Here is a 24,742-nt window from a genome sequence, read left to right as displayed (position 1 = left end):
ATCATGACCTGAGCTGAAGACAGATGCTTTAACAACTAAGCCACCCAGTCGCCTCTAATTCATTGTCTTTAAATAAAGGAATACATTTTTTAGTACCTTATGTTTTTGTTACTATTGTAAATAGTATCTTTTTTAAACTTAATTTTTCAGGTTGCTGCTGGCATAGAGGAATGCAGTTGGTGTTTGTATATTGATCTGGTATTTACTAACCTTTCTAAATTCTTACTGGTTCTAATATTTTGTCTTTAGAGTCTGTTTAGTCTTCTGTGACAATTATATCATCTGTGAATAATGATAATTTTGCTTTTCAGACTTCACAATCTGTATTTTTTCTCTTACAGTATAATACATGTCTTTTTCTTATTGTACAGTGTTGAATAGGTAACAGAAGACGTCTTTTCTGGTTCATCATTAGGAATGATGTTTGCTCTAGATTTTTGAGCTATTCTTTATCAGAATTGCTAATAGGTTTTTTTAAAACATGATTGAGTGTTAGGTATTAAATGCATTTCTGCTAAATCTGTTATGAACTGAATTGCTTTTATGGATATTCCTAATGGTAAACTTACCCTTACGTTTCTGAGTTGAACCCATCTGGATGATCATGTATCATGGCTTTTCATGAATGGCTGGATTTGTTTGTTGTCAGAATTATAACAGCTCCACAGGTCACTAACACATTTTTTTCTCTTCTCTGGATCAGTTTGTATAAGATTAGTTGTTTTGTTTTTTGTTTTGCTTTGTTTTTTTACTAGTTCACTAGATCTCACCTGTAAATCTGCTGAGCCTGGTATTTTCTTTTGGAGAAGGATTAAAACTTACTAAAGATTTTAAATGGTTAGTTGTGGGAGTATTCAGGTTTTCTTTTTTCTTTTTTTCCTTGATCCAAATACTAAGAGTGTGTCCATTTTTTTGTAAGTTAAGTTTTTACTTCCACTTTTTTCTTCATGGTTATAATTTTAATTTTGTTGCTACTATCATTAGAATACAATTTTAATGTGAAAATGGAATATGCTAATTGATAAAAGTAATTCAAGCAGTGCATAAAAGATAAAATTCTTCAAAAATCCCATTACTTATCACTTTCTTGGCATGTCTTTACTCACACATAAGGTTATAAATACCTTTTTCCCCTTCAAATTATGGACATTTAATACTCAATATTTTGGTATTGGTATTGGTATTATGGACAGTAATACTCAGTTGTTTTTAAATCTTTTTTGACTAATGAAGTAAAGCAAATCACTTGTAGTTTCACCTTCTGAAACTTACTATTAATGTTTTAATATATTTTTCCAAATTTTAAGGCATGCCAATTAGACTTAAATAAAAACAAAATCATTATATTATTATGAGCATTTTTTCATGTCCTTAAAATAGTGTTAGTAATCATGATTAGGGAACTGGTTCATAAATTTGTTGGCATGAGTTTGATGCTGCAGCAAACATTCTTAATACAAATCACCATGTTACTCTGCTGATAAGTAGACATTCTTAAGTCAGTTTCACATTCAGTTAACCCTTCAAACGTTTTCTTGTTCTACATTAGGCCACTCTTCACAGCTGCTCTTCCACTAATCAGGGAGGTTAGAAGAGTGTCCATGATCTAGAGGGAAAGAGGAAAGGAGATAAGCATAGCAGTTGAAAATAACCTTTGTTTCATAGAAGATTTCTGGTGACATTTAAAATAATCTTTTAAAACTTGCAAAAAACAATCAGCAATAAGAGTAGAAAGTCAAGATTAGAGAAAAAGAGCAATTGTGATATGCAAGCTAGAAGCTTACTTTGTATGTAATAATAAATTTGACTCTTTAGATTTGAATTTGAAAGACTTAAAATGGGATGGGAGATAAGGTTCCTTAAGAGGATCTCAGGCAAAAAGAGGAAGCACACTTGCTCCTCAGAGGAATTCTTTCTAATATTAAGGAAAAACTAAAGGTATAAAAAAAATATCTTGCAAAGCTTTATGAAGGAGGCAGTGAATGATGTGGAATCCTTAGCCCCATGACAACAGATGATGCTTGAACAGATTTTATTTGGCTATTTTTACAACATTCTTTAACCCTCTGTATACCACCAGCGTCTAGATTTTCGGTTTCATTTAAGTTCTTTCTTTTTCTTTTTTTTTGTTTTGTTTCATTGGATCCTGTTCAGAATTCAGAATTTTTCATTTTCTGCCCATAGTAACAAAGAGGAGGAAATTGCCAGAATAAGACAATTTACAGTGATAAAACAAATTAGAAGATGAATGTAAAAAGATAGCATATGCTAAGCTCTAATAATGATGATAAAATTGATAGTGTAAGTGAAATCAAAGATTGAGTTTTAGTTGATGATATCGTAGGTAAATTTTTTCAAATTCATCCACTCATGAGCAAACCGTGTATTTCCAAGGACAACAGGAAAATAGGGCATTCTCATCCAGTAAGTCATTCCACAGGAAAAACTTCAGATATTTTGTGGCAGGAGTTTGAGTTGTCACATATTGTTGACAGTATTCCTTTATTTTTTTTAATGTTTGTGCCACAGAATTTACTTAATACAGTTTATAATGGTATTAGTGCTGAAAGCAGTATGTACAAAGATGGTTGGAAAGAAGTAAATGATGTAGAAATGAAAAAAAATTGGTTGAATTGATCATTTTCATAGGTACTTATAAATCTAAATGAATATGTTCTTGCATTCATGGAACCAAGCGTATGGATGGCTGTCCTTCAAAAAATTATGAGCTATGAAAGTTTTCAAAATTGTACTGCATTTTGGTGATACCTGAGCGAGAAGAACCAGTATCCTCATTCACAAGTTCCTTATTTGCAAATTCTCTCCTATGCTAAAACTCTATTTGTTCCTTATTTGCAAATTCTCCCCTATGCTAAAACTCTATTTGTAACCCCATGGCACTCTCACTATAATTTGTGGACACGTACATGCAGAGATTAATGAAAAATAGGAGTTGCCTGACATGTTTGTTCCCAGCTGAGGTCAAACAAGGCAAATGCTCTGCCTTCCTGTTTTAGCCTTCATATTGTAAACAAACTTTCATGTTCTCTAGTGCTACATTTTTTGCATTTTTGTGTGAAATGGGGTATTCTCAATTTTTGTCCAAAAATACTGAAGTTCTTCCTGTGCAGTGACTGCCTGGATAATTTCACTATTTGGGATGGCCTCTGAGTGCTGTGTTGAAGTGCTGTCTAGCATTCCTGTGTGCAAGATGGCTGTGAGGTGCCCTATGGACAAATACATGAATCCCATAAGCTTCATTCAGAGATAAGTTATAGTGGTATTGGTAGTTCATTATTAGTGAATGAACAGTATATATTAAATTAGGTGTCTGTAAACAGAAAGATACATAAAACTAGGCTATGCATAAAACAGGGTTATACATTGATCTATTCACCTTGACGTGGTAGAAAATGTAGTGACTAGAGAAGGAACCTAACCTGTTTACTGACTCAATGTTTGTGGCAACTTTATAGAACACAAATAATAAGCATTAACTATTCATAAGATGAATAAGTTCCAGTTGGTTGTATTCAAAGAATTGCTCATTTTTGGTAAATATACTTTGAAGGCCAGGTAACTATGTAGTAAAAATTTGGGTTTTCTCTGTTTAAATCCTTATTAAAATTATCTAATGACATTCTTTTCATTTTTCCTCCATTCTTATGTAAACTTTTCACAAAAGGACTTAAAATTTTTATATGTTTTTAAAGGTCCATTTTAGGGGTGCCTTGATGGCACAGTTAAAGCGTCCCGACTCTTGGTTTTGACGCAGGTCTGATCTCAGGGTCATGAGATGGAGCCCCATGTTGGCCTCTGCTCTCAATGTGGAATCCATTTGAGTTTCTCTCTCCCTCTCCTGCCCCTCCCCCCACTTGCACGCACCTGTTTATGCTTGCACTCTCTCAAATAAATAAATGAATCTTTAAAAATAAATAAAAGGGCCATTTTGCCCAGAAAATGGCTTTTTTTTGTTTTTTTAGTTTTGTTTTGTTTTGAAATATACTGTGGGTTAATAAAAGCTGAAAGTGTAAGAAAACACAGTTCATCGGAAGTAGTTCACATAGGTGCTTAGATACTGTGATCTGCGGGTACAGGGTAATCTGGAATACTTGAAATAGATCTTCCATTACTTTTCTTTTTTGAGTCATTGACAAATTGCTAGAATACCAGTTTGAGATGATAATCTTTGGTGAAGGTTCCAGAGTTCCGTTTTTGTAGGATGAGGGCCTGTTTGCTTTAGAGACCAGAAAAGCTAAGTTATAAATTAGACCTATTGACCTTTAGTGTTCCAGGGTTCACTACCTAGTGACAGAATGTCAGAAACGTGGTAACAAAATGTCAAAACCTTTTAAGAGTGAGTAGTTCAAACTCTAGTTCAAAACTCTATTCTTTAATTTATAATAAATTTCTCATGAGAGATGCTGTTGTTAAAAACCCTGAAATGATGTTTATGCTTTATGGCCTTTAGGATATTTTTTGTTTGCTTTTTGCTCTTCCCTGTTGGGCTGAGTTTGGAAGCATAAAAGAAGGGTGCATTAAGTTTCTGCACTAAGCAGTAGTGCTTGACACTAAGTATTCTGAGTTTCATTGAATAGTGATCTAGTGAGTTTGTGGATGAAGAAATTAATACATAGGTTAAATTACCCAGATTAGTAATTGATGGCAAAATTAGGATGTGGATTCTTGTTAGACTGTGAGAAAATTAAGTGATATGTTAAGTATTAAACACTTTGGGCTCCATAGAGGTATCCTTAATCACTATGTATAGACTCTTCCTCCTCAGTATGACAGAATACTTTACTTTGAAGTTATTTTAGGATACAGCCTATACATGGTGAAAAACTTAATATCCAGGCCTGCATAATTGTTAGTGCCATTCCAATCTATATTCCTTGCTGTCTGCTTGGATTCCCCACCCTCGTACTCACATACTTTAGTTTCTGTGAGTCCGCACGCTTCTGGTGTTCCTCCCGCCTCAGCATCCTCCCCAGACTCCTTCCTGTGTAGGCCCTATCCTTGTTTTTCTTTTTTGTTCTAAAATGTTAGGGAACATCTATGAAGTTCTCCCCACATATTCTTTTTTTTTTTTTTTAAAGATTTTATTTATTTAACAGAGAGAGACAGCCAGTGAGAGAGGGAACACAAGCAGGGGGAGTGGGAGAGGAAGAAGCAGGCTTCTAGCGGAGGAGCCTGATGTGGGGCTCGATCCCATAACGCCGGGATCACGCCCTGAGCTGAAGGCAGACGCTTAACCGCTGTGCCACCCAGGTGCCCCTCCCCACATATTCTTAAATATGCTGATTAGGCCAGTCTATTTTCATCATCCTTCACTTTTTCTAAAGTCATTTAAAAGTGTGTAGTAAGTACACATTTAGTATTTTTATTCTAACAGTTCTCTTGACTACGGAAAAATATTAATATGATTTTTATTTGAAAAGCACATGTTCCAACAAAGTACTCAACAGCCAGTCTTCTAAACAAGGGAGCATTAATTCCTTTGTGCTTAAGAATTACTTAGATTAAGTTAGAAGGTTTAACAAAAAGCCTGTATATTTTTACTGCGATATTTGTTTAATTTTAAAATGGGCTCAATTAGCTCTAGATTATTGAATAATTGGGAACTTTTGCTAAAGGAAAAATTCATAAAACAATTTATACATATAACTCTGTAACTCTTGTTATAATTCCCATCTTATTTCTCTGGCCATTTGTTTTATGAGTGTTCTTTTCTCTTAGCTTGATAAAGATGACATGGTATACATGGAAGCATATGACAAATTGCTAGAATCCTGGCTAACTTTGGTTCAAGACGACAAACATTTCCATAAAGGCTTTTTTACCCAACACGCAGTTCAAGTGTTCAATTCCTATATTCAGTGCCACCTCGCTGCTCCAGATGGCACGAGGAATTTGGTAAGTTTTGAGCTAGATTGTAAGTAAAACTCTATTTCATCATAACTTTGTTTTGTCTATATTCTACTGTACATTGTGTAAGACTAGAAATTTAGGATGGTCATCTTCAGATTTGTCGAGAGCATTAGACAGAGAGCAAAAGTTACCCCATTTTCTAAATGAGTTGATGTTTTGTAGTTACACCTCTTCTCTTCAGTTTTCAGTTACCCACCCATGTCTTCTTAGTTGTCCAGTGATACGAATGACTTCTTGTATATAAAGGACCATGGATCTTAAAGATGTCAGATCTTTTCTGTGACAGAAGTTAAATTCTCTGGTGTGGGTGGTGGGTTGTGAGTGCAGTTTGCTGTGTTTATATATGTGCACCATGGGGTAATAACCTCCATTTCTTTCTCTTCTGTGTCTCCCTCCACCCTTTCTTTTGTAACTACTAGCGTTGTCATCATAGTTAGATAGCAGGCCCTAGACCACTGGGTTGGCTCTGTCTACCTCTCCTTTTCATGCGATGTGCTATAGTTATTTTATAGTGCAACAGAAATACGCAATTCATTGAACAAAGGAATGCAGTTCCTCACTCTTTATTTCTTTCATTGATAATAGACTGCCAATGGTGTGGCCTCTCGTGAGGAAGAAGAAATAAGTGAACTTCAAGAGGATGATCGAGACCAGTTTTCAGATCAACTAGCCAGTGTAGGAATGCTAGGAAGAATTGCCGCAGAACACTGTATACCTCTTCTGACAAGGTACACACAGTCCAAAGAAACCCCATGGAGCAAATATTCTCCATTCACAATTCCCTGGACAGCACTTAAAGTGTTTAAAGACTTTAAACACCCCCACCCCGTATCCCAGCACACTGGAACAAATGGACAGAAACATACTCATGATTGCATTCCTTGGCTTGTACATTTGGAGCCCAGGCACTACAGCATAGATGGCAGAGAGATTGTGGAAAACATGGTATGAGAAATGATTTGACCCATATCAATAAAAACTTGGAATAACCAGTTTTCAAATGCCTGTTGTAAACCTTGATTGTTTGTAAAACGATGTTTTAATTCTATGTCATAAACAATAAATCACAGTTCCTATATTGCTATGAGAACAGTTGTGTACTATAATATTTTCATATATGTGTTTTTGCGCTAACATCTTAATTTATGTTGTCTAATAAATGGAAGTTACGAGTTGTTCTAGATCTTTGCTTATTGAGCTTTATGAAGCTTTGGGTTTTTTTTCCCCCCTCTTCCAGTTTATTAGAAGAAAGAGTAACAAGGCTCCATGGTCAGTTACAACGACATCAGCAGCAGTTACTTGCTTCACCTGGTTCAGGCACTATTGACAACAAAATGCTTGATGATCTGTATGAAGATATTCACTGGCTTATTTTAGTTACAGGTTGGTCGTTTGTTTCATTTTAAAATGTAATTGCCAACTGAGCAGTTTAAACTTCGTATGTTAAAAGAAGCTTCATATGTTCAAAATAAAGGTCCATGCATACATTTGAATACAGCTGCTGTATTTCATAGAGCTATGGATGCATTTTTAAAAAATACTGGCTAACTTGTATATTTAATGCCTATTGCATACCCAGTGTCTTATGTGGAATTCATTGCAGCCCAATGATTTAGTACTATTATCAGGTTTTATTATTGTTATTATTATTATCCCCATCTTGAAAATGAAGAAGCTGAGAGGGTTTTAAGAAACTAGCCCATGGTTACACTGCTATTAATTTTTGGAGCCAGAATGCAAATCTAGGCAGTCTGACTTTTAGGATCTTCTTTTGTAACCATATTATCAGTGTTTCTGTATTTTAAATAATCGAGAAAAAAAATCTTAATTTTTGAAAAGGTATTCCCAAATACTGACTTTTGATAGAGATAGTAGTAAGAATTCCTATTATGTTTACAGAATATATTACTGAAAATTATTAAAAGGTAGATTAAAAAGCCTACATGTCAGTATGAATTATAAAATTGGTGAATAAAACATTTGTCCTTTGTATTTTGAGAGTTAATTATCTGAGAAATAGAAAATTTCTTCTCATCAAACTTGAAATTAACATTTATAATTTACTTTTACATCAAGTTAATATGATGTATATAAATCAGATAAAACTGAAAACATTTATAGTGCAATTTGATAAATGTAGATTTGTTAAGTGTTCATTTTTAATTTTTTTTAAACTGAAGGCTACCTCTTAGCTGATGATACTCAGGGAGAGACTCCGCTAATACCTCCAGAAATAATGGAATATTCCATTAAGCATTCATCTGAAGTTGACATTAATACAACACTTCAAATTTTGGGATCTCCAGGAGAAAAGGCTTCTTCCATCCCAGGGTACAACAGAACAGATTCTGTGATTAGGTAATATGAACTCTATAGCTGTGCTCTTGTAATTTACACTGTTTTATAAATTCTGAGTTGATGGGTAGATGACTCGAGTGTTAGGCACGTTGTAAATCTGATACGTGAAAGAAAATAAAACTTGGAGAAGCCTTGAAATAAACAAGGATGGCAAGTACTCAGTATATATAAGTAATGCCACTCTGGTGAGAATTGACAGCTATATCCTGTACTGAGGAAAACAAATGTAAAATTATTCTGAATACAGTGAGACTTTGAAGGGACATTTGATCTAAAGTACTCTGAACATATCCCGTGTCCATCAGAAAGCAGTGCTAACATGGTACAGGCACCCTAATGAATGAAACAAAGTATGTGCGATTCTTAGGTACCAGGGGAATATTAACAAGTATTTTTTGTTCATAAAGCTAAAACTACATTTCAGCGGCTTTCTTAAGGAAAACTATGATTCTTACCTTATAAAATAGAAATATTTGTTCTGAACATGTGAAACTTGAGAGTCCTGTCAGGTGAAGTTAGAAGACAATAGTGTGCCTCAGATGAGAATTCACTTTGATCTTCCTAGTAGTAGTGGCAAAATTTTCATTAATTCTTAATGGTGAAATTAAGGAGGGATACACCTAGACAAATATCCTCCTAAAAGTGTATTTGAAAACATTTTAAATTTCAGTATCTTTAAATTTAGGTTTCAGGCAAAGATATCAATAATGAAATAACATTGGTTTTTGTCAGTTGCAAAATCAGTAACTCAAGCAGGGTGCCGTCCCCCTCATCTTTTTAATTTTAATGCAAAAGTACATGGATATCATTTACACCTGTGCAGTAGAAAATAAGGTTTTTTAAAAAAATGAACTATTAATATCAAGGAAGTGTTTGGGAATTTATTTCCTTTATTGTTTTATTCTCTTGTTTGAAGTAAAATATCAATACTCTATTGAAAAAGTTTTATTCTTTTTGGGCTTACTATAGGCATTAGATTAGCTGCTTGTGGAAATCATTGCTTTGGCTTTGGCTTGATTCATGTTAAATGTTAGTTTCAAAGGCAGTTCATTTCAGGGTGCTGTCATATTATATTCTTTGTCACATTTCTTGCCTGGGCAGTACCGTCAGGAATGCTTTCCTTGTATTTTCAGTGCTTTTTCAATTTTTGCCAGTCTCTGGTATCAGTGTGGGAGCAAAACATTTTTTTATCTGAGAGCACAGACTATGGAGGGTTGAAGTGAGGGTTGGAAAACAAAAATTGCCTTTTTTTTTGAAGTCCAAATAATTAACATGAAATTAAAGGCTATATGAGAGAAACATTCCTAGTTTGACTAAAAAAAAAGTTCACATTTCTTGAAGAATTTATCCTTTGACAAATAATTGCTACCTACTATGTACCAGGTACTGTTCTAGACATTTGGGATACATCAGTGAACAAAACAAGACAAAAATCATTCCCCTTTTAAAGCTCCTTAAGGGGAAAGATAATAAGTAAATAAATCATATAGTATGTTAGAAGACCATAAGTGCTGTGGGATAAGAAACTGAGCAGGGTGAGGGGAATCAGGAGTGCAGATTTCAGAGATTTGTGTAATTTTAAATGTTGTGATCGGTATAGGTTTTATTTAGAGCAAAGACTTGAGGTTGGTAAGGACAAGGCCATGAAGGCCTGGGGAAGAGCATTCCAGGCAGAGTGAACAACTAACACAAAAGCCCTGTGGCATTCCTGGCATATTCAGGCAACAGTGGGAACTGCCATTGTGGGTTGAGCAGAATGAGGTGGAATTTTGTCAGAAGATGGAGATAGAAGGGAAGTCAGATAAAATCTTTAGCTTTTGCTCTGAGTGAAGTGGGGTGCTGTTGTATTTGTTAAAAAGGTTACTCTGCTACCTTTAGAGTAAACTGTGACTGATAAAAATGGAAGCAGGGAGACCAGTGAAGAGGCTTATTGAAGTAGTCCAAGGGGAAGATGATGGTGTCCAGATAAGAGTGATAATAGTAGATGTTGTGAGAAGTTAAAGAGAGCTCTGTTGGACTCATTTTGCTGACTTTTGGTTTATGAAATGCAAAGGTAACCCAAGATTGATTTGTAAAGTATGGGAAAGTGGGAGTGCTGTCTGAAATACAAAGTATGTTTAGATAGCATACTTAAAAAATTAAAGTAGGATTAGAAATTGGAACTATTTACAATTAAAAAATATTTTTAGTGTAACATTGTGTGTCCACTACACTTTAATGAAAAACATGTGATATCTTTATCAGTTGTTTCTTCAACTCCCCTGTGTGCCAGGATCTGAGGATACAACAGAAGTCTGGTAAGAGTGATGGAGGAGCACCTAGGTGTACCTAACTTCTTGGCAAGGGAACGATCAAGGGGTGCTTTTGGGAAAGATGGCATTTAACCTGATAGTTGAGGGTTGAATAGGAGTTTCCAACATACAGCAGAAGGCAAAGAGTGTTCCAAGCAGTGACAGTAGCCTGGGCAGAGGCCTGGAAGTGAGAGCATGGCTTAAAGCAAGAGGCAGTTTGATGTTGCTCATATGTGAATGTGGAGGGGAGAGGTCTTTGTGGAGATGGGAAAGTAGGGATGGTGTTGTGTATTGGGCTAATGAGATAGTTGTGAAAATGGTGAAAAAGATTGGAAATAGGGAGGTGAACTGATCAAACTACAGTAGTAGGATTATACTGTGGCAGATGGATTTAAGGGATGACAAGGCAGATTAGGAAGCATTTTCATTAGTAGTAGTGAGAGTGGAAAGAGGCAGATGGTTCTTTCAGAAGTAGCTGCATGGGATTTTGCTGACTGCTGGGGGGCAGCAGTGAGGATAGAGGAAAGCTCCCAGGGAGCCTCAGGTTTATCTGCCTGCAAACTGCCTGTGCTATTCTTTTTTACCTTGCTCCCACTTTACAAAAGAAAGACAAAAGCTCTTACTCATTCTGAATCTTACCATAATGGATAAGCAGGTGTGTAAAGAAGTGCAGAGTGCCAAATAAAGGGACAGTTGCAAATAGTATGGTGTTGGGAGTGAATGAGTAATGGATAACCAGTAATTTTACAAGTCAGGAGGTTTTCAGTCCTTTGCATTAAATGACATTGAAGAAATCAAGTTGTCAGTTAACAGATTATTAAAAATAATTTTTGATGGTAGATCTCTGTGATTTTTGGCATATAACTTGGAAGAAGTTAAAATAATTAAGGAACCCTGTTATTTTAAAAATGCTTTGCATTTATGTGAATAGGTTTTCTCAGTGTTTCTATTTAAATGAAGAAGGAATCAAATCAAATTATGCACAACTCTGTCTCGTTCTAGCAATAAGTAATATTTTTTCACAGATACATGAACTCATTTGGAAAAACAAAATCCTGCCACATTAATTTCATTCACAAATGCAGAGTTTTATTTTTATGTTTAATAATTTATTTAAATTTGTGTTGTACTTCGCTCAATTGTGTACTATTAAGTATTGCAACGATAGATAATCCAAAAGATGTTTTAAAACAGTCTTATGATCACTGGGAAATTTTTTAAATTATATTTCAGTAGCTAGACACACTTGTTTCAGAGAATTGTATGGTGTGATCAGTAAATGAGTATAAAAATGTATTAAGATAATCTGTGGGGAAATGAAGTTGATATAAAAATTAAAGGAGAAAAAGAAACAATGTAAAGTTTCCAACTGATAAAGAAAAACTTGTTTATTTTTCAAGTGGATGGTGGTGGGTATCAGAACACTGATAATTAAATTCCTGTGTATAAATTTAGAAAGTTACTGTAATTGTTTAATTCAAATTCTGCTAGGCTGCAAGTTATAGCATTTAAAACTATTCATTCTTATGGGAAAAAATCGGATACCTCAGCCTAAATGTATTGTGAAGTCATGGGATATTTTTGTTCATATCCACCCTAAAATAAGTTTTGAAAATTTGAGCACTCGTGATATAGGGAGTATGTAATATATAGGGAAGTAGAAACTGGGGGTAGAAACTTAAAAACCACCTGTTTGGTGCAAGGGAAGAAATTATTTCAAAACGACAGTGATAAACAGTAGCTAGTACTTTTGAGACATCCAGTTGGATAAATAACTGAAATGTAAGATTTCGTTACAAAGAAATAATTTCAGTCATCTTGAGAGCAGTAAGGAAAAGTAGTAGAAGCCAAACTTGAGGTGACTAGAATCCCTGTTTTGGCACGAATATCCATAAAATGGTGTTAGAATGGATTCTTTCAATTACACCCTTTCCTTCTTTGCCTGTTAGCTAAAGTCAAGTTAAATATATATCACTTCTCTCTCCGACTCCCACCCCCAGAGCAAAGACTTTTTAACTTTTTTTTTTTTTAGGTAACTTTTATTTTATTTTATTATTTTTTTAATGATTTTTTTATTATGTTAGTCACCATACAGTACATCCCGGAATCCGATGTAAAGTTCCTTTGCTTCATTAGTTGCGTATAACACCCAGTGCACCATGCAATACGTGCCCTCCTTACTACCCATCACCAGTCTATCCCATTCCCCCACCCCCCTCCCCTCTGAAGTCTTCAGTTTGTTTCTCAGAGTCCATAGTCTCTCTTGCTTCATTCCCCCTTCTGATTGCCCCCCCCTTTCTTTATCCCTTTCTTCCCCTACCGATCATCCTAGTTCTTATGTTCCATAGATGAGAGAAATCATATGATAATTGAAAGACTTTTTAACTTAACTGCATATCATGCTCTGTTATTAAAACCACATAGCCATGTGAATTACCTAGTGGAGGAGAGGACACTCTCTTAGAGCACATCATTACGGAGATAATTTTTTTAGTGAGTTTTTATTTTAAAATACCATTAAGAATCAAGTTTGTTAGGAAGTATATAGGACAATCGGATTTAGAGAAGAGATTCACTATTCAAAGCATTCTAGATAAGTCAATTTCTAGATCTTCTACCCTAAAATGACAAATGTATAAAAACAGTGCTAACCCATGGGAGTTTTGAGTACTGATAAGGTGCTGAAGAATGTAGCATTTACTCTGAACTTTTCATTGTATGTATTTCTCCATTTTGAATGTGAAAAACATCTTTAGATGGTAATGCTGAAACTTGCACATGCAATACAACTTCCACAGAAGGTTGTCCCTATCTGCGACTCTTTGCTTAGTCTTGTTTCCCGCTTCCTGAAAGGTCAGCAATAAAATGGGGCTTTTGTCTACAGCCCTATTGATGAAAATTTCAAGTATAGCCTAGCCTAAATTCAGAGTTGAGTAACAAAAAAAGGACTTTTAAGAAAAGATTAGACAGTCAGTAGATAAATAAAAGAATAAATGACGTCTTTTTTATACCTACAGGCTGTTATCTGCTGTTCTAAGAGTTTCAGAAGTTGAATCTCGAGCAATAAGAGCAGATCTCACTCATCTACTAAGCCCTCAAATGGGCAAAGATATTGTTTGGTTTCTAAAACGCTGGGCAAAGACTTATCTCCTGGTGGATGAGAAACTGTATGATCAGGTCAGAATGTAAAACTGACTTCATTTGGGTTTATGATGATGACAGTAATGGGAATGAGAACATTTTTCTTGGTGATTTTCTCATCAAAATGTAACTAAGAGCTGAACATCTTCCACATTGAAGAGAACAGTATGAATGGCATGCGATTTTAATAACTTAGAGCACATCATTTGATTGAGCTTATTTTAACCATATTAATTTACAATTACTATTGGGAATGGATTAATTTATGTTCTTTGAATTTGGTGTAAATACGTTGGTATGTTAATATGAAAGTAAAGTTGACAGGAAATCACATTGGAAGATGTAAGTGGATTGAGGATGTCTTTTTTGGACTTAACAGAAACGAATACATTTATAAAATTAATGTGAAGTAAGTTTTCACATTGAGACGCTAATTTCAGTTTGATTTTTCTGTGGATTTTTTTTGAAGCTGATCTTTCTTTCTGACTTTAAAATTTTTGTTTTCTCTCTTAAGATAAGTCTGCCATTCAGTACCGCATTTGGGGCAGATACAGAAGGTTCTCAGTGGATTATTGGCTACCTCTTACAAAAAGTCATCAGTAACCTCTCAGTGTGGAGTAGTGAGCAGGACCTTGCAAATGACACTGTGCAGCTCCTTGTCACTTTGGTGGAAAGAAGAGAAAGGTAAGCTGATTATAGGAGGCAGACTCTGTGTGTGTGTGTGTGTGTGTGTGTGTGTGTGTGTGTGTGTGTGTGTAGTCTTTCAAGTGGCAAATAGTTAGATGGTCCTAAGGTCCAGATAGACCTTGCATTTTGGAGCAGTGTACTTAACAACAACAACAGCAACATCATATTATTGCTATAAATGCAAATAGAGCTTTCCCATATTACAGTTGAGGATTGTGTTGACTGTTCAAGGACTTGGTATTAAAGAATCTTACAAGAAACATGTTTAATTCAGTAATTTATAGTTTTAAAAACACTTTAATACAGAATAATCTCATTTAATTTTTTTCAGATATCCTATTATTCCATTTTAAGGATGAGAAAAACTTTTGATAATTTAATAATTTTTCAAGTTAGGAGCTTTAGTGTTTTCTACAACTCTGGAGGTGTTTCTCATTTTTCTTACTGCACAGGAATGTGATTGTTACTACTCCTGGCATTGGCTGACTCTTACTTGTTGAGTTATTGTAATTTACCTAGGTACTGTTCCAAGCATTTCATGTATAGTTTTATTTAATCATAATATCAGACTCAACCATGAGAGTTAGGTCTGTTATTACTGTTGTTATCCCTATTTTACAGATCTGGAAACTAAATAAGAGAGATTAAAATTTCACATTGTCAAACGACTAATGGGGTTTGAGCACAAAATCGTGTGACTCCAAAGTCTATACCAAGTTTACTATACTGTACTTTAAAAACTAGTTAAATTCAGTTACCTTCCATTTTTGTTTGTTTAGTATACATACGATATAAGTAATATATCTTATGTTTTCTTATTTCTGTCTGTAGGGCAAACTTAGTAATTCAGTGTGAAAACTGGTGGAACTTAGCTAAGCAGTTTGCAAGCCGAAGCCCACCTCTGAATTTCTTGTCAAGTCCTGTGCAAAGGACATTGATGAAGGCTCTTGTTTTGGGAGGTTTTGCACATATGGACACAGAAACCAAACAGCAATATTGGACAGAGGTAACAGTTCCCTTTATTTTGATTGCACCCTCTTATATCTTACCCTGTGTGTTGCTGTAAAATACTCTGTGGAGACATTAACATGTCATTCATACCTTTTCTGATACTTTTCTCTTATAATGAATAGGTTGAAGCCTATTATTTTACAAATATCATCTTATAATTTGTCCATATCTGCATACGTGATGACTTTGAATATTATCAAGTATTCTGTGGTCGGGCATATTTTTGCCCACAACTCAAATGAGAGCCTAAAGAATCAGTGAAATATCCCCTTGTCTTGAATATGGAGATGCAAATTAACCACTGTAGCAGTTTGCTAGGACGGCTGCAACAAAATATCAAAAATTTACAGGTGTAGAAACAGAAATTTATTGTCTTAGAGCTCTGTAGACCAGAAGTCCAAGATCAAGGCATTGGTAGGGTTGGTTCCTTTTGAAGGCTGTGAGGGAGAAGCTGTTCCAGGCCTTTCCCCAAATTTCTGGTGGTTTGCTCGCAGTCTTTGGCATTCCTTACGTTGTAGAAGCATCATCGTAATCTCTGTCTTCACCTTCACGTGATATTCTCCGTGTGTGCATGTCTGTGTAAAGATACCAGTCGTACTGAGTCAGAGATCCACCCTAATGACCTCTTCTTAATTTAATTATATCTGCAACAATCCTGTTTCTAAATAAGGCCACATTCTGAGGCACTAGGGAGTTGGACTTCAACATGATTTGAGGGGGACATAATTCAACCACTGTGGACACACTGCCTTATGTAAATTAGCTTTAAATCAGGAACCAAGAGTTACCGGTGTATGTAGGTGGATGGCCTTATAGTCCTTGTGACAAGAGTGCTCTTAATGTCTGAGAAGGGACACAATAACAGAATTAGGCAGTCATCTGTGATTTCAGACCAGAATTTAAATAATTACATTATCATATGTACAGCTTTAAGTAGAATTAAGATATCTTCATGAATATGCATTTTCACTCAGGGCAGGACTGATTATCTGAAGTTATGTTCTATGGCAAGAGGAGTTAAAAAAGAGAAAAACAGGCAAGAGCTGTGTGTTGGGCTTGACCCTGTAGAAGAGAGGTTGGCAAATTGGAGCCCACAGATCGAAATCTGGCCTGCTGTCTCTGTGTAAATAAAGTTTTATTGAAACACAGTCACGTTCAATTGTTTACATTTTTATCTCTGGCTGCTTCTGTACTCTATAGTGCGATTGTAATTGGATAGTTAGGCCAGAGATGACATGTTCTGCAAAGTCTATATTTACTCTCTGGCCCTTTGGAGACTTAAATTTCATCTTTTGGGGGTGGGGGCAATTAATGAATTGGAAAGAGATGATGATAGTGACAGAATTCTGTGAATGCCATTGACTAAGTCATGTTCTGTGATTTGTGGATTTTGGAACCTAAATTACTTCAGGAAGTGGTTTGACTCACATATGTTGTGAAGTGATTACTGAAAGAAGTTTAGTCAACATACATCATCTTGTATAGATACAATAAAAAGCAAAAACAAAAAAATGTTTTTTCTTGTGATGAGAACTGAGTATCTACTCTTTTAACAGTTTTCCTGTATTATCATACAGCATTGTTAACTATAGTAACCATGTTGTATATTACACTCCTAGTACTTACTTATACCTAGAAGTCTGTACCTTTCAACTACCTTCCTCCAATTCCCCCTTTACCCACCTCCCCACTCACCACCTCTAGTAACTACAAATCTTTTTCTGAGAGTTGGAATTTTCTGTTTTGTTATTTCATTATTTCATTAAAATTCCTCATTTGTAAGTAAGATCATGTGATATTTCTCTTTCTTTGTCTGAGTTACTTAACGTATACCCTCAAGGTTCATCCATGTGGTCGCAAATGTGAGGATTTCCTCATTTTTTATGGCTAAATATTCCATTGCATACGTACCAGAACTTCTTTATCCATTCATCCACTGATGGACATTCAGGTTGTTTCCATGTCTTGGCCATTGTAAATAATGCTACAGTGGACGTTGGGGTACAGATGTCTTCTCAAATTACTGTTTTTATTTCCTTTGGATATATTCCCAGAAGTGAAATTACTGGGTCATATGGTAATTCTCTTTTTAGCTTTTGAGGGTCCACAGTGGGCTGCACCAGTTTACAATCCCCACCAGTAGTGCACTGGGATCCCCTTTTCTCTACATCCTTGCCAACATTTATCTCTTGTCCTTTTGATGATGGCCATTCTAAAAGGCATGAGGTGATGTCATATTATGGTTTTGATATCTGTTTCCTTAATGACTAGTGTACTGTGTGTTATTTCTTTACATAGGCCAGAAGTTATCATGACCCTCAAAATGGGGGATATAGGGGTTCCTGAGTGGCTCAGTCAGTTGAGCATCCAATTCTTGATTTTGGCTCAGGTCTTGATCTCAGAGTCGTAGATGAGGACCCTTGTCGGACTCTGTGCTGGATGTGGATCCTGCTTAAGATTTTCTCCCTCCCTCTGCCCCACCCCCCGTTTGTGTGTGCACACATGCTCTCTCTCTCTCTCAAATAAATAAAATCTTTAAAATGGGGAATGTAACATGTGGTTCAAATATTCTGTTTTCTGTGCTTTTTCTGCCTCCAACAGTTTGTAATGCTTTAGAAAGTGAATATTTTTCCAAGTTGAGGAACTAAAGTTGAAATAAATGAAGCATGTAAATTAAACTTTTAAAAAATTATGCTTTACTTTGATAGGTTCTTCAGCCACTTCAGCAGCGATTCTTAAGAGTGATAAATCAAGAAAACTTTCAGCAGATGTGTCAGCAAGAGGAAGTCAAGCAGGAAATCACTGCCACACTGGAGGCCCTGTGTGGCATTGCTGAGGCTACCCAGATTGACAATGTAGCAATTCTTTTTAATTTTTTGATGGACTTCCTTACCAATTGCATTGGATTGATGGAAGTTTACAAAAATACCCCAGAGACTGTCAATCTCATAATAGAAGTTTTTGTTGAAGTTGCACATAAACAGATATGCTATCTTGGAGAGGTAAGCACTTTCTAATTTTATCCGTTTAGGATTAGAACTCCTTAAAGCATAACAAAATAACAGATACTTTAAATTTAATGAATACTATCTGAAATAATATTTTTGTGCCTCCAAAAAAAGTTTTCAAAAAGACTTCAGAACTTTTCAGAAGAACTCAGAATTCAGAGGAAGGCTTATTGAAGGAATATAAATTCTTGCCCTAATACTGTTGGTAATCTGTAATTTTTTGAGGTATAATATGTTATTCAATCAAACTCATCCAAATGAGGAATGTTCGATAAGACAAATTGTAGAAAAGTTTATAGTCAGTGCCTGTCTGCTGAAACTATAAGGCTTCAAATTTTAAATGGCAATTTGTGTCTTTGCTTTATAAATCAAATGGATATTTCGATGCTGAATTCTTTTATGATCAGTAAGCAAGGTACATTTTTTAAATCCTTTTTAGAAATTATTTAGAAAGCTATTTTAAAACTGCCTTAAAGGAATATATTTGTAATTGCTTTCAGATTAGCATAAATCTTGTTTTAAACCATTTCATATGGGTTCCTGATTTGTGAATTTTTTTTGTTAGATCAAAGGCATCTGCTCAAAAGTAAGATTTTACCTTATAAATATTACAAATGTAGTCACAGATACATGACTGAGAGGGCAGACCATTTCCATTTATTCTGGTGTTTAAGACCAGATATGATTAGATATGATTATTGATATGATTAGAAAGAAACCTTTATTATATTGACTTGTTGAAATTTTAGGATTTATTTGTTATTAGAACATGATCTTATTCAAGTAATATACAGGCATGCTGTTACATTGCTAGTGAGGATTAAAATGGATTTACCTGTTCTTTTTTGATCTTGAAAATCTACTCCTGGCACTGGATCCCAAGAAGATATATACAGTGATGTATATGCTACTTTCAGCCACTAAACCTATATTTACTCTATGATCCCAATTTTATTCTTAAAAACACACTACACATCTATGCCCATAATTAGATTTGCAAATATATATTACAAAAGTTGCGACAAAATATACCTAATTATTCATTGTAGCTTTGTTACTGGGACAGAAGATGTTAATAGAAATTACACCAAATTTTTAACTTAAAGAGGGCTTCAGAGGGGAGGGAGGTGGGGGATTGGGATAGGCTGGTGATGGGTATTAAGGAGGGCACATATTGCATGGAGCACTGGGTGTTATATAGAAATAATGAATCATGGAACACTACATCAAAAACTAAGGATGTACTGTATGGTGACTAACATAACATAATAAAAAATCACTATTTAAAAAAAAAAAGACCACTGTTTGGCACTCTGTGCTTTTGCAAGTTAAACAGTATTAAATCTTAAAATAATAAATGTTATACAAGAAGTTGAAACAGCAGAAGTAAAACAGTTCTGTTGCCAAAATCTTCTTATCTCTCTAGTATGTATTATCAAATGAACAAAAAAATGGATGTCAAATTTTGTTAGGAAAGTGCTAATTTTTAAAATATAACTGCAATCTTTAATATATGCCTTTTCACTTTTCTTAATGTTTTACAATAGTTTAAAACAACTATTTGAGCTACTATTGGGATTCAGAGTAAATTTATTAGATTATAGATTCTTTGAGGGTTTATATTTTTTCACAGCTAAGTTCTACGTAGTAGTATAATTTATGCACATTCTCTTACAGTCCAAAGCTATGAACCTGTATGAAGCCTGCCTTACTTTGCTGCAAGTATATTCTAAGAATAACTTAGGGCGGCAAAGAATAGATGTTACAGCAGAGGAAGAGCAATACCAAGACCTGCTTCTCATTATGGAACTTCTTACTAATCTTCTATCAAAAGAATTCATAGATTTCAGTGATACAGGTAAGATGTAGTGTGATGGTTTTAACTTTGTTTTTATTGTCTTTTTTTTAAGCAAAGGAATGTTTTTAAGTGAAATTTTATGAGGAAGTTCAGTTTACAAAAATCATGAAAGTCAGTCTCTTTGGTTGAAGTGAAAGTAGGACCAACATGCTTTCCTGCTTGTCTCTTGTCTTACAAGAATAATACTAATAATATCTTCCATTTATTAGGTTCTTTAAAATGCCAAGCACCGTTCATATCACAATGGCAAGAGATAGGTATCATTGTTATACTCATTTTATAGATGAGGAAATAGGCACAGAGAAAGTCATGTCACTTGCCCACAGATCAATAGCTAGTAAGTTGCAGGACTGGGATTCACATTCCAGCATCTGAATGGGATGCAAGAGGCCAGTCTTTTCTGAGTTATACTTTATTATTATTATTTTTTAAGATTTTATTTATTTGGGAGAAGGAGAGAGTGAGTGTGAGTGAATATGAGCAGGGATGAAGAGGGGCAGAGGCAAAAGAAGACTCCCCGCTGAGCAGGGAGCCCGATGTGGGGATGACCTGAGCCAAAGGCAGCCACTTAACTGAGACACCCATGTGCTCCTGAGTTAACACTTTATTGACTAAATCACTCCCCTATGTCGTCTGATGTAGCTATCCCCAAACTGTAGCACTTTCCAGATTGCAGCTTGGTTGGGAACCCTTGTTGGGTTGGGTAACCCTGAACTCTGGAGCTGACAGGCCACACTTGGAAGATCTAACCTAGGGGCTCACAGAGAGCCTGACCTTGGGGAAGTCAATTAATCTTCCTTTGTTTATTCTGTTAAAGTGGGTACATAATAAATGCCTTTTGAAATGTCTTAAAGATTAGCTACAAAGTATCATGGTGCCTAGCATTGTTCCTGACAACCAGAAGGTAAAAGAAAGTTGTTATTACAGACAAGAACTTTACTAGTAATTAGAACATCATTTATTTGCATAGTTTTCCTTGGCTTACCTCTTAACCCACTGTCAACCTTGCCTTAAAACCCAAGGGATCTTGTTTTTTAAGAAAAAATGAATCCTATTTAGAGCCTCCTTTCATACGTTGTGCAGACATTCATAGTAGTGGGCACTTCTGACATCCTTGTAAGATTCTTTTTCTGAGTTGGGTGCTGTGACATTTCACTTTACCCAAGTACTTGAGATTCTTCTTTCTCTGTTTCCTTTATTGGTTTATTTTCCTTATTCACTGAACAACAGTTTATTGCAATGTCTGCCCTACCCTAGGCACTACCAGTTTTACAGTCCAGAGGGTTTACTGTCCTTCACAGTTAACTAGGGTCCTGCACTTTCCTCAGTGAATTCATTCTATACCAAAGCCTCAGCTGCCCCTCTGTTTCTAGGCCTGGTCTCTCACCAAGTGTTGTTCCTACGTTTTCTGATTTGTTCAGGTTGATGCTTCACCATTCAGGCGTTCTTAACCTTTTCTAGAGCATGTGTGCCTTTAAAATCTGAAGTAGTTACTTACTGAGACTTTCCCTTAAAAAGTGTATGTCACACCAGCCTCAGAGTTTTACACAAGGTTGATAGTTGAATTGTGAACCCTCAGAAACTCAGCTGTAGACTTTCCAGGGCCTTTACCCAGGTCAAGAACCCTGTATTCTGAGGAGTCTGACTCAAAGTTAAGAGCGTGCATTGAAAGGTATGGGGAGGGCTATTAAAGGGTGTAGGGAGGGAAAGGCACCCTAGTCATCATGTTTGTGGTGGAGTCTGACATTCTAAGCACACATTATATGGACGAATGGCAGGTTTTCACAATAAAAAGGCAGAAAGATTAAAAGAAACAGCATTAGCTGATAAAATAGATGGCAGAAAGGAAGGTGATTATTTTAAGTATTTATTTTTAAAATAAAGATAATTGAGATAAAATAGAAAATACTTTAAATATTATGAAATACAATTAATATAGTAGGTGGGAGATTAAAAGCATAAGTGGACATGCGCCTCTGCTCTATATTCATGAAAATAGGAGAGCTTGTGGCTGGAGAGCCGAGTCCCACCAAGCATGAGGCAGGACGTTCTGTACAGTCCTGAGAGCCCCATCTTTTAGGAGCAAGTCCCGGGAAGTGGGTTCCAGGACCAGCCTCCCAGGGCTCCAGAGTAGGCCCAGGCTTCCTGCTGGATGGAATCCAGGTTTACCAGTGCCTGGCTTCAGAACATGGGATTCTTCTAGCTGGAAAGGAGACTCTTGGGATGGAAGTTCAGAGTTAGGCTGAAAAAGTCATTTTTAAGTAGAAATGCTTTTTTTTTTTTCCAAACCTCATTTCATTTCTTTTGTTTATTTGTTATACAAGTAATTTGTTCTTAATAGAAAAATTTTAAAGGGCAGAGATAGAAAAATCACCCATTCTTTGACATAATCTACAATCAAGTACAAATGGCATGGTGGTCATTTCCCTTCTGGTTATTTTGTACAATTTTGTGATTGTACTCTAAATATAATTTTATATTCTGCCTTTTTTGTTAATATGTTGTTAGCCTTTTACTTGTCATTAAAATTTTTCATGACCTTTCATGGCTGCATGGTATTCCACATTTTGGAATTTAACCTGATTCCCTAATACTGGACATTTGGAATATTTATGATTTTGCTGTTATAAATGGTGATGCAGCAATCACTTCTGTGGACAAATCTCTGTCTGAATTTCTGGTTATGTCTTTAGTACATACAGTGCTCAAGAGGTTCTTAATGTATTACTTTTGAAGATAACTGTTACACTATATCCTCACCAGCATTTAAATGTTATCATTTAAAAGTCATTTTTAAATTAATGAATCAGAAGTAGTATCTTAAAAATTTGCATTGTTTCATTAATGAATAGAATGAACTGTTTTTCTTTTTTTTTTAAGGTTTTTTTTTTGACGATTTTATTAATCTATTTGAGAGAGAGTGTGTGAGAGAGAGAGCACAAGTAGGGGGGAAGGGTAGAGGAGAGGGAGAAGCAGACTCCCCCCTGAGTAGGGAGCCCAGTGTGGGGCTTGATCCCAGGACCCTGGGTTCATGACCTGAGCCAAAGCCAGGCGCTTAACTGACTGAGCCACCCAGGTGCCCGAATGAACTGTTTTTCACTGGGCTTCTGATTTTTGTTAGATGTTTGTGGATTTTGCTCACTCACCTATTTAGGTCTTAGGAGGACTCTTAATTTATATGCATATTTTATGGCTTAAGGATAATAACCCTTTTACATATTCGTATTTTTTAACTACTTTCTTTTTTCTGTAACATTTTAATTTCTATATTTTCCCCCATTGCTTTACAGCATAGAAAAATTTCACACACCTGAGATAAAATAAATATTACTGTGGAAATTGTTTAACTTACGGTGACTTAACTTAGTGTATCAGTGGAATAGGTTGTACTTTACTTTTATCATTGTAGAATAATAATGTAAACACAGAATGTCTGCATCAAGTACTCAGAGACTCTAAAAAGTAAAATACAAAAGGATGACCTAGGGTAAGACAAGGATAGAATGTCTGGGGATAGACAAAATAGATAGAAAAAATACAATAGATAGATAAATACAAAAGGATGACCCAGGATAAGACAAGGATAGAACCAACTCTGTTGGTTTATTGATGTTGCAATTCTAAGACTGCCTTTTTTTCCTTTTTTCCCCCATAGATGAAGTATTCAGAGGACATGAGCCAGGGCAAGCGGCAAACAGGTCTGTGTCCGCAGCTGATGTTGTTTTATATGGAGTGAACCTAATTCTGCCTCTGATGTCACAAGATCTGTTGAAGGTAATTGAAGACAGTGAATGTGAACATCCAGAGTGTGTATGTTTGGAGTTAAAAGATGTTTTAGACAAGAATATACCTCTGATTCACTTAACGGGGTATAAATACCTGCTTATCTGTTAAGTACACGTGAAAACTAGAATTTTAGGTTTCCACTGGATGTCGTTTGCACTCGTGGATGCAGCTCAGTGTGCAGCTCATGCCCTCATTTAATCCTGCCCAAGAGTTCTGTGTTTGCTGACAATCAGTGACAGAAAAAAACTGGTTCTTTTAGAAACTTGGTTCTAATGTTGGCAGTTCTGATTCTCTCATCATTTGTCATTAAGCAACTTAAGTTATATGTTTGGGTGTATTCCACTGATACTTTTGAACATCGTTCTCAGATTTGAGGGATTGAGCCATAGAAGGCATTTTCTAGCCACCCCGTGTAGAAATGGGATGGTAAGAAACCAAGACTACCACAGTTTTTAAATTTCCGTACATTCTGATGACCTCGTGTCTTGGTTTTCACCAGTCAGTATTGGTGGTGATGAGGTTGCCTTTTCTTCCTTCTTTAAGTATCACAGGGGAGGGGAGTTTCTTTCATGAGTTGTCACAGAGGGTGAGGGTGGGGACAAAGACGTGGATGGAAAGGAAGTGGGAAGTGTGTGTGTGTGTGCGCATGTGTGGAGCTCACACAAGGTAGA

At 35.6% G+C, this 24,742-nt stretch overlaps 1 protein-coding gene across 4 annotated transcripts in view; it reads left to right on the top strand.

The window, feature by feature from the left end:
- XPO4 (exportin 4) overlaps positions 1-24,742 on the top strand; it is a 120,325-nt gene that overhangs the window by 85,834 nt on the left and 9,749 nt on the right. For all 4 annotated transcript variants that reach the window (XM_002925269.4, XM_034664962.1, XM_034664963.1 and 1 more), the window contains 10 exons: positions 5,740-5,916; positions 6,517-6,659; positions 7,169-7,314; positions 8,112-8,289; positions 13,598-13,757; positions 14,236-14,405; positions 15,240-15,414; positions 18,128-18,421; positions 20,105-20,285; positions 23,941-24,059. In XM_002925269.4, the coding sequence (XP_002925315.1) occupies positions 5,740-5,916; positions 6,517-6,659; positions 7,169-7,314; positions 8,112-8,289; positions 13,598-13,757; positions 14,236-14,405; positions 15,240-15,414; positions 18,128-18,421; positions 20,105-20,285; positions 23,941-24,059 (1,743 nt within the window). The remainder of the gene's footprint in view (positions 1-5,739; positions 5,917-6,516; positions 6,660-7,168; positions 7,315-8,111; positions 8,290-13,597; positions 13,758-14,235; positions 14,406-15,239; positions 15,415-18,127; positions 18,422-20,104; positions 20,286-23,940; positions 24,060-24,742) is intronic.

Source organism: Ailuropoda melanoleuca, chromosome 7 (genome assembly GCF_002007445.2).
Source record: "Ailuropoda melanoleuca isolate Jingjing chromosome 7, ASM200744v2, whole genome shotgun sequence".
Classification (NCBI taxonomy): Eukaryota; Metazoa; Chordata; class Mammalia; order Carnivora; family Ursidae; genus Ailuropoda; species Ailuropoda melanoleuca.
The sequence above is the reverse complement of the archived record's forward strand: the minus strand, read 5'-3'. Positions and strand labels throughout refer to the sequence as shown.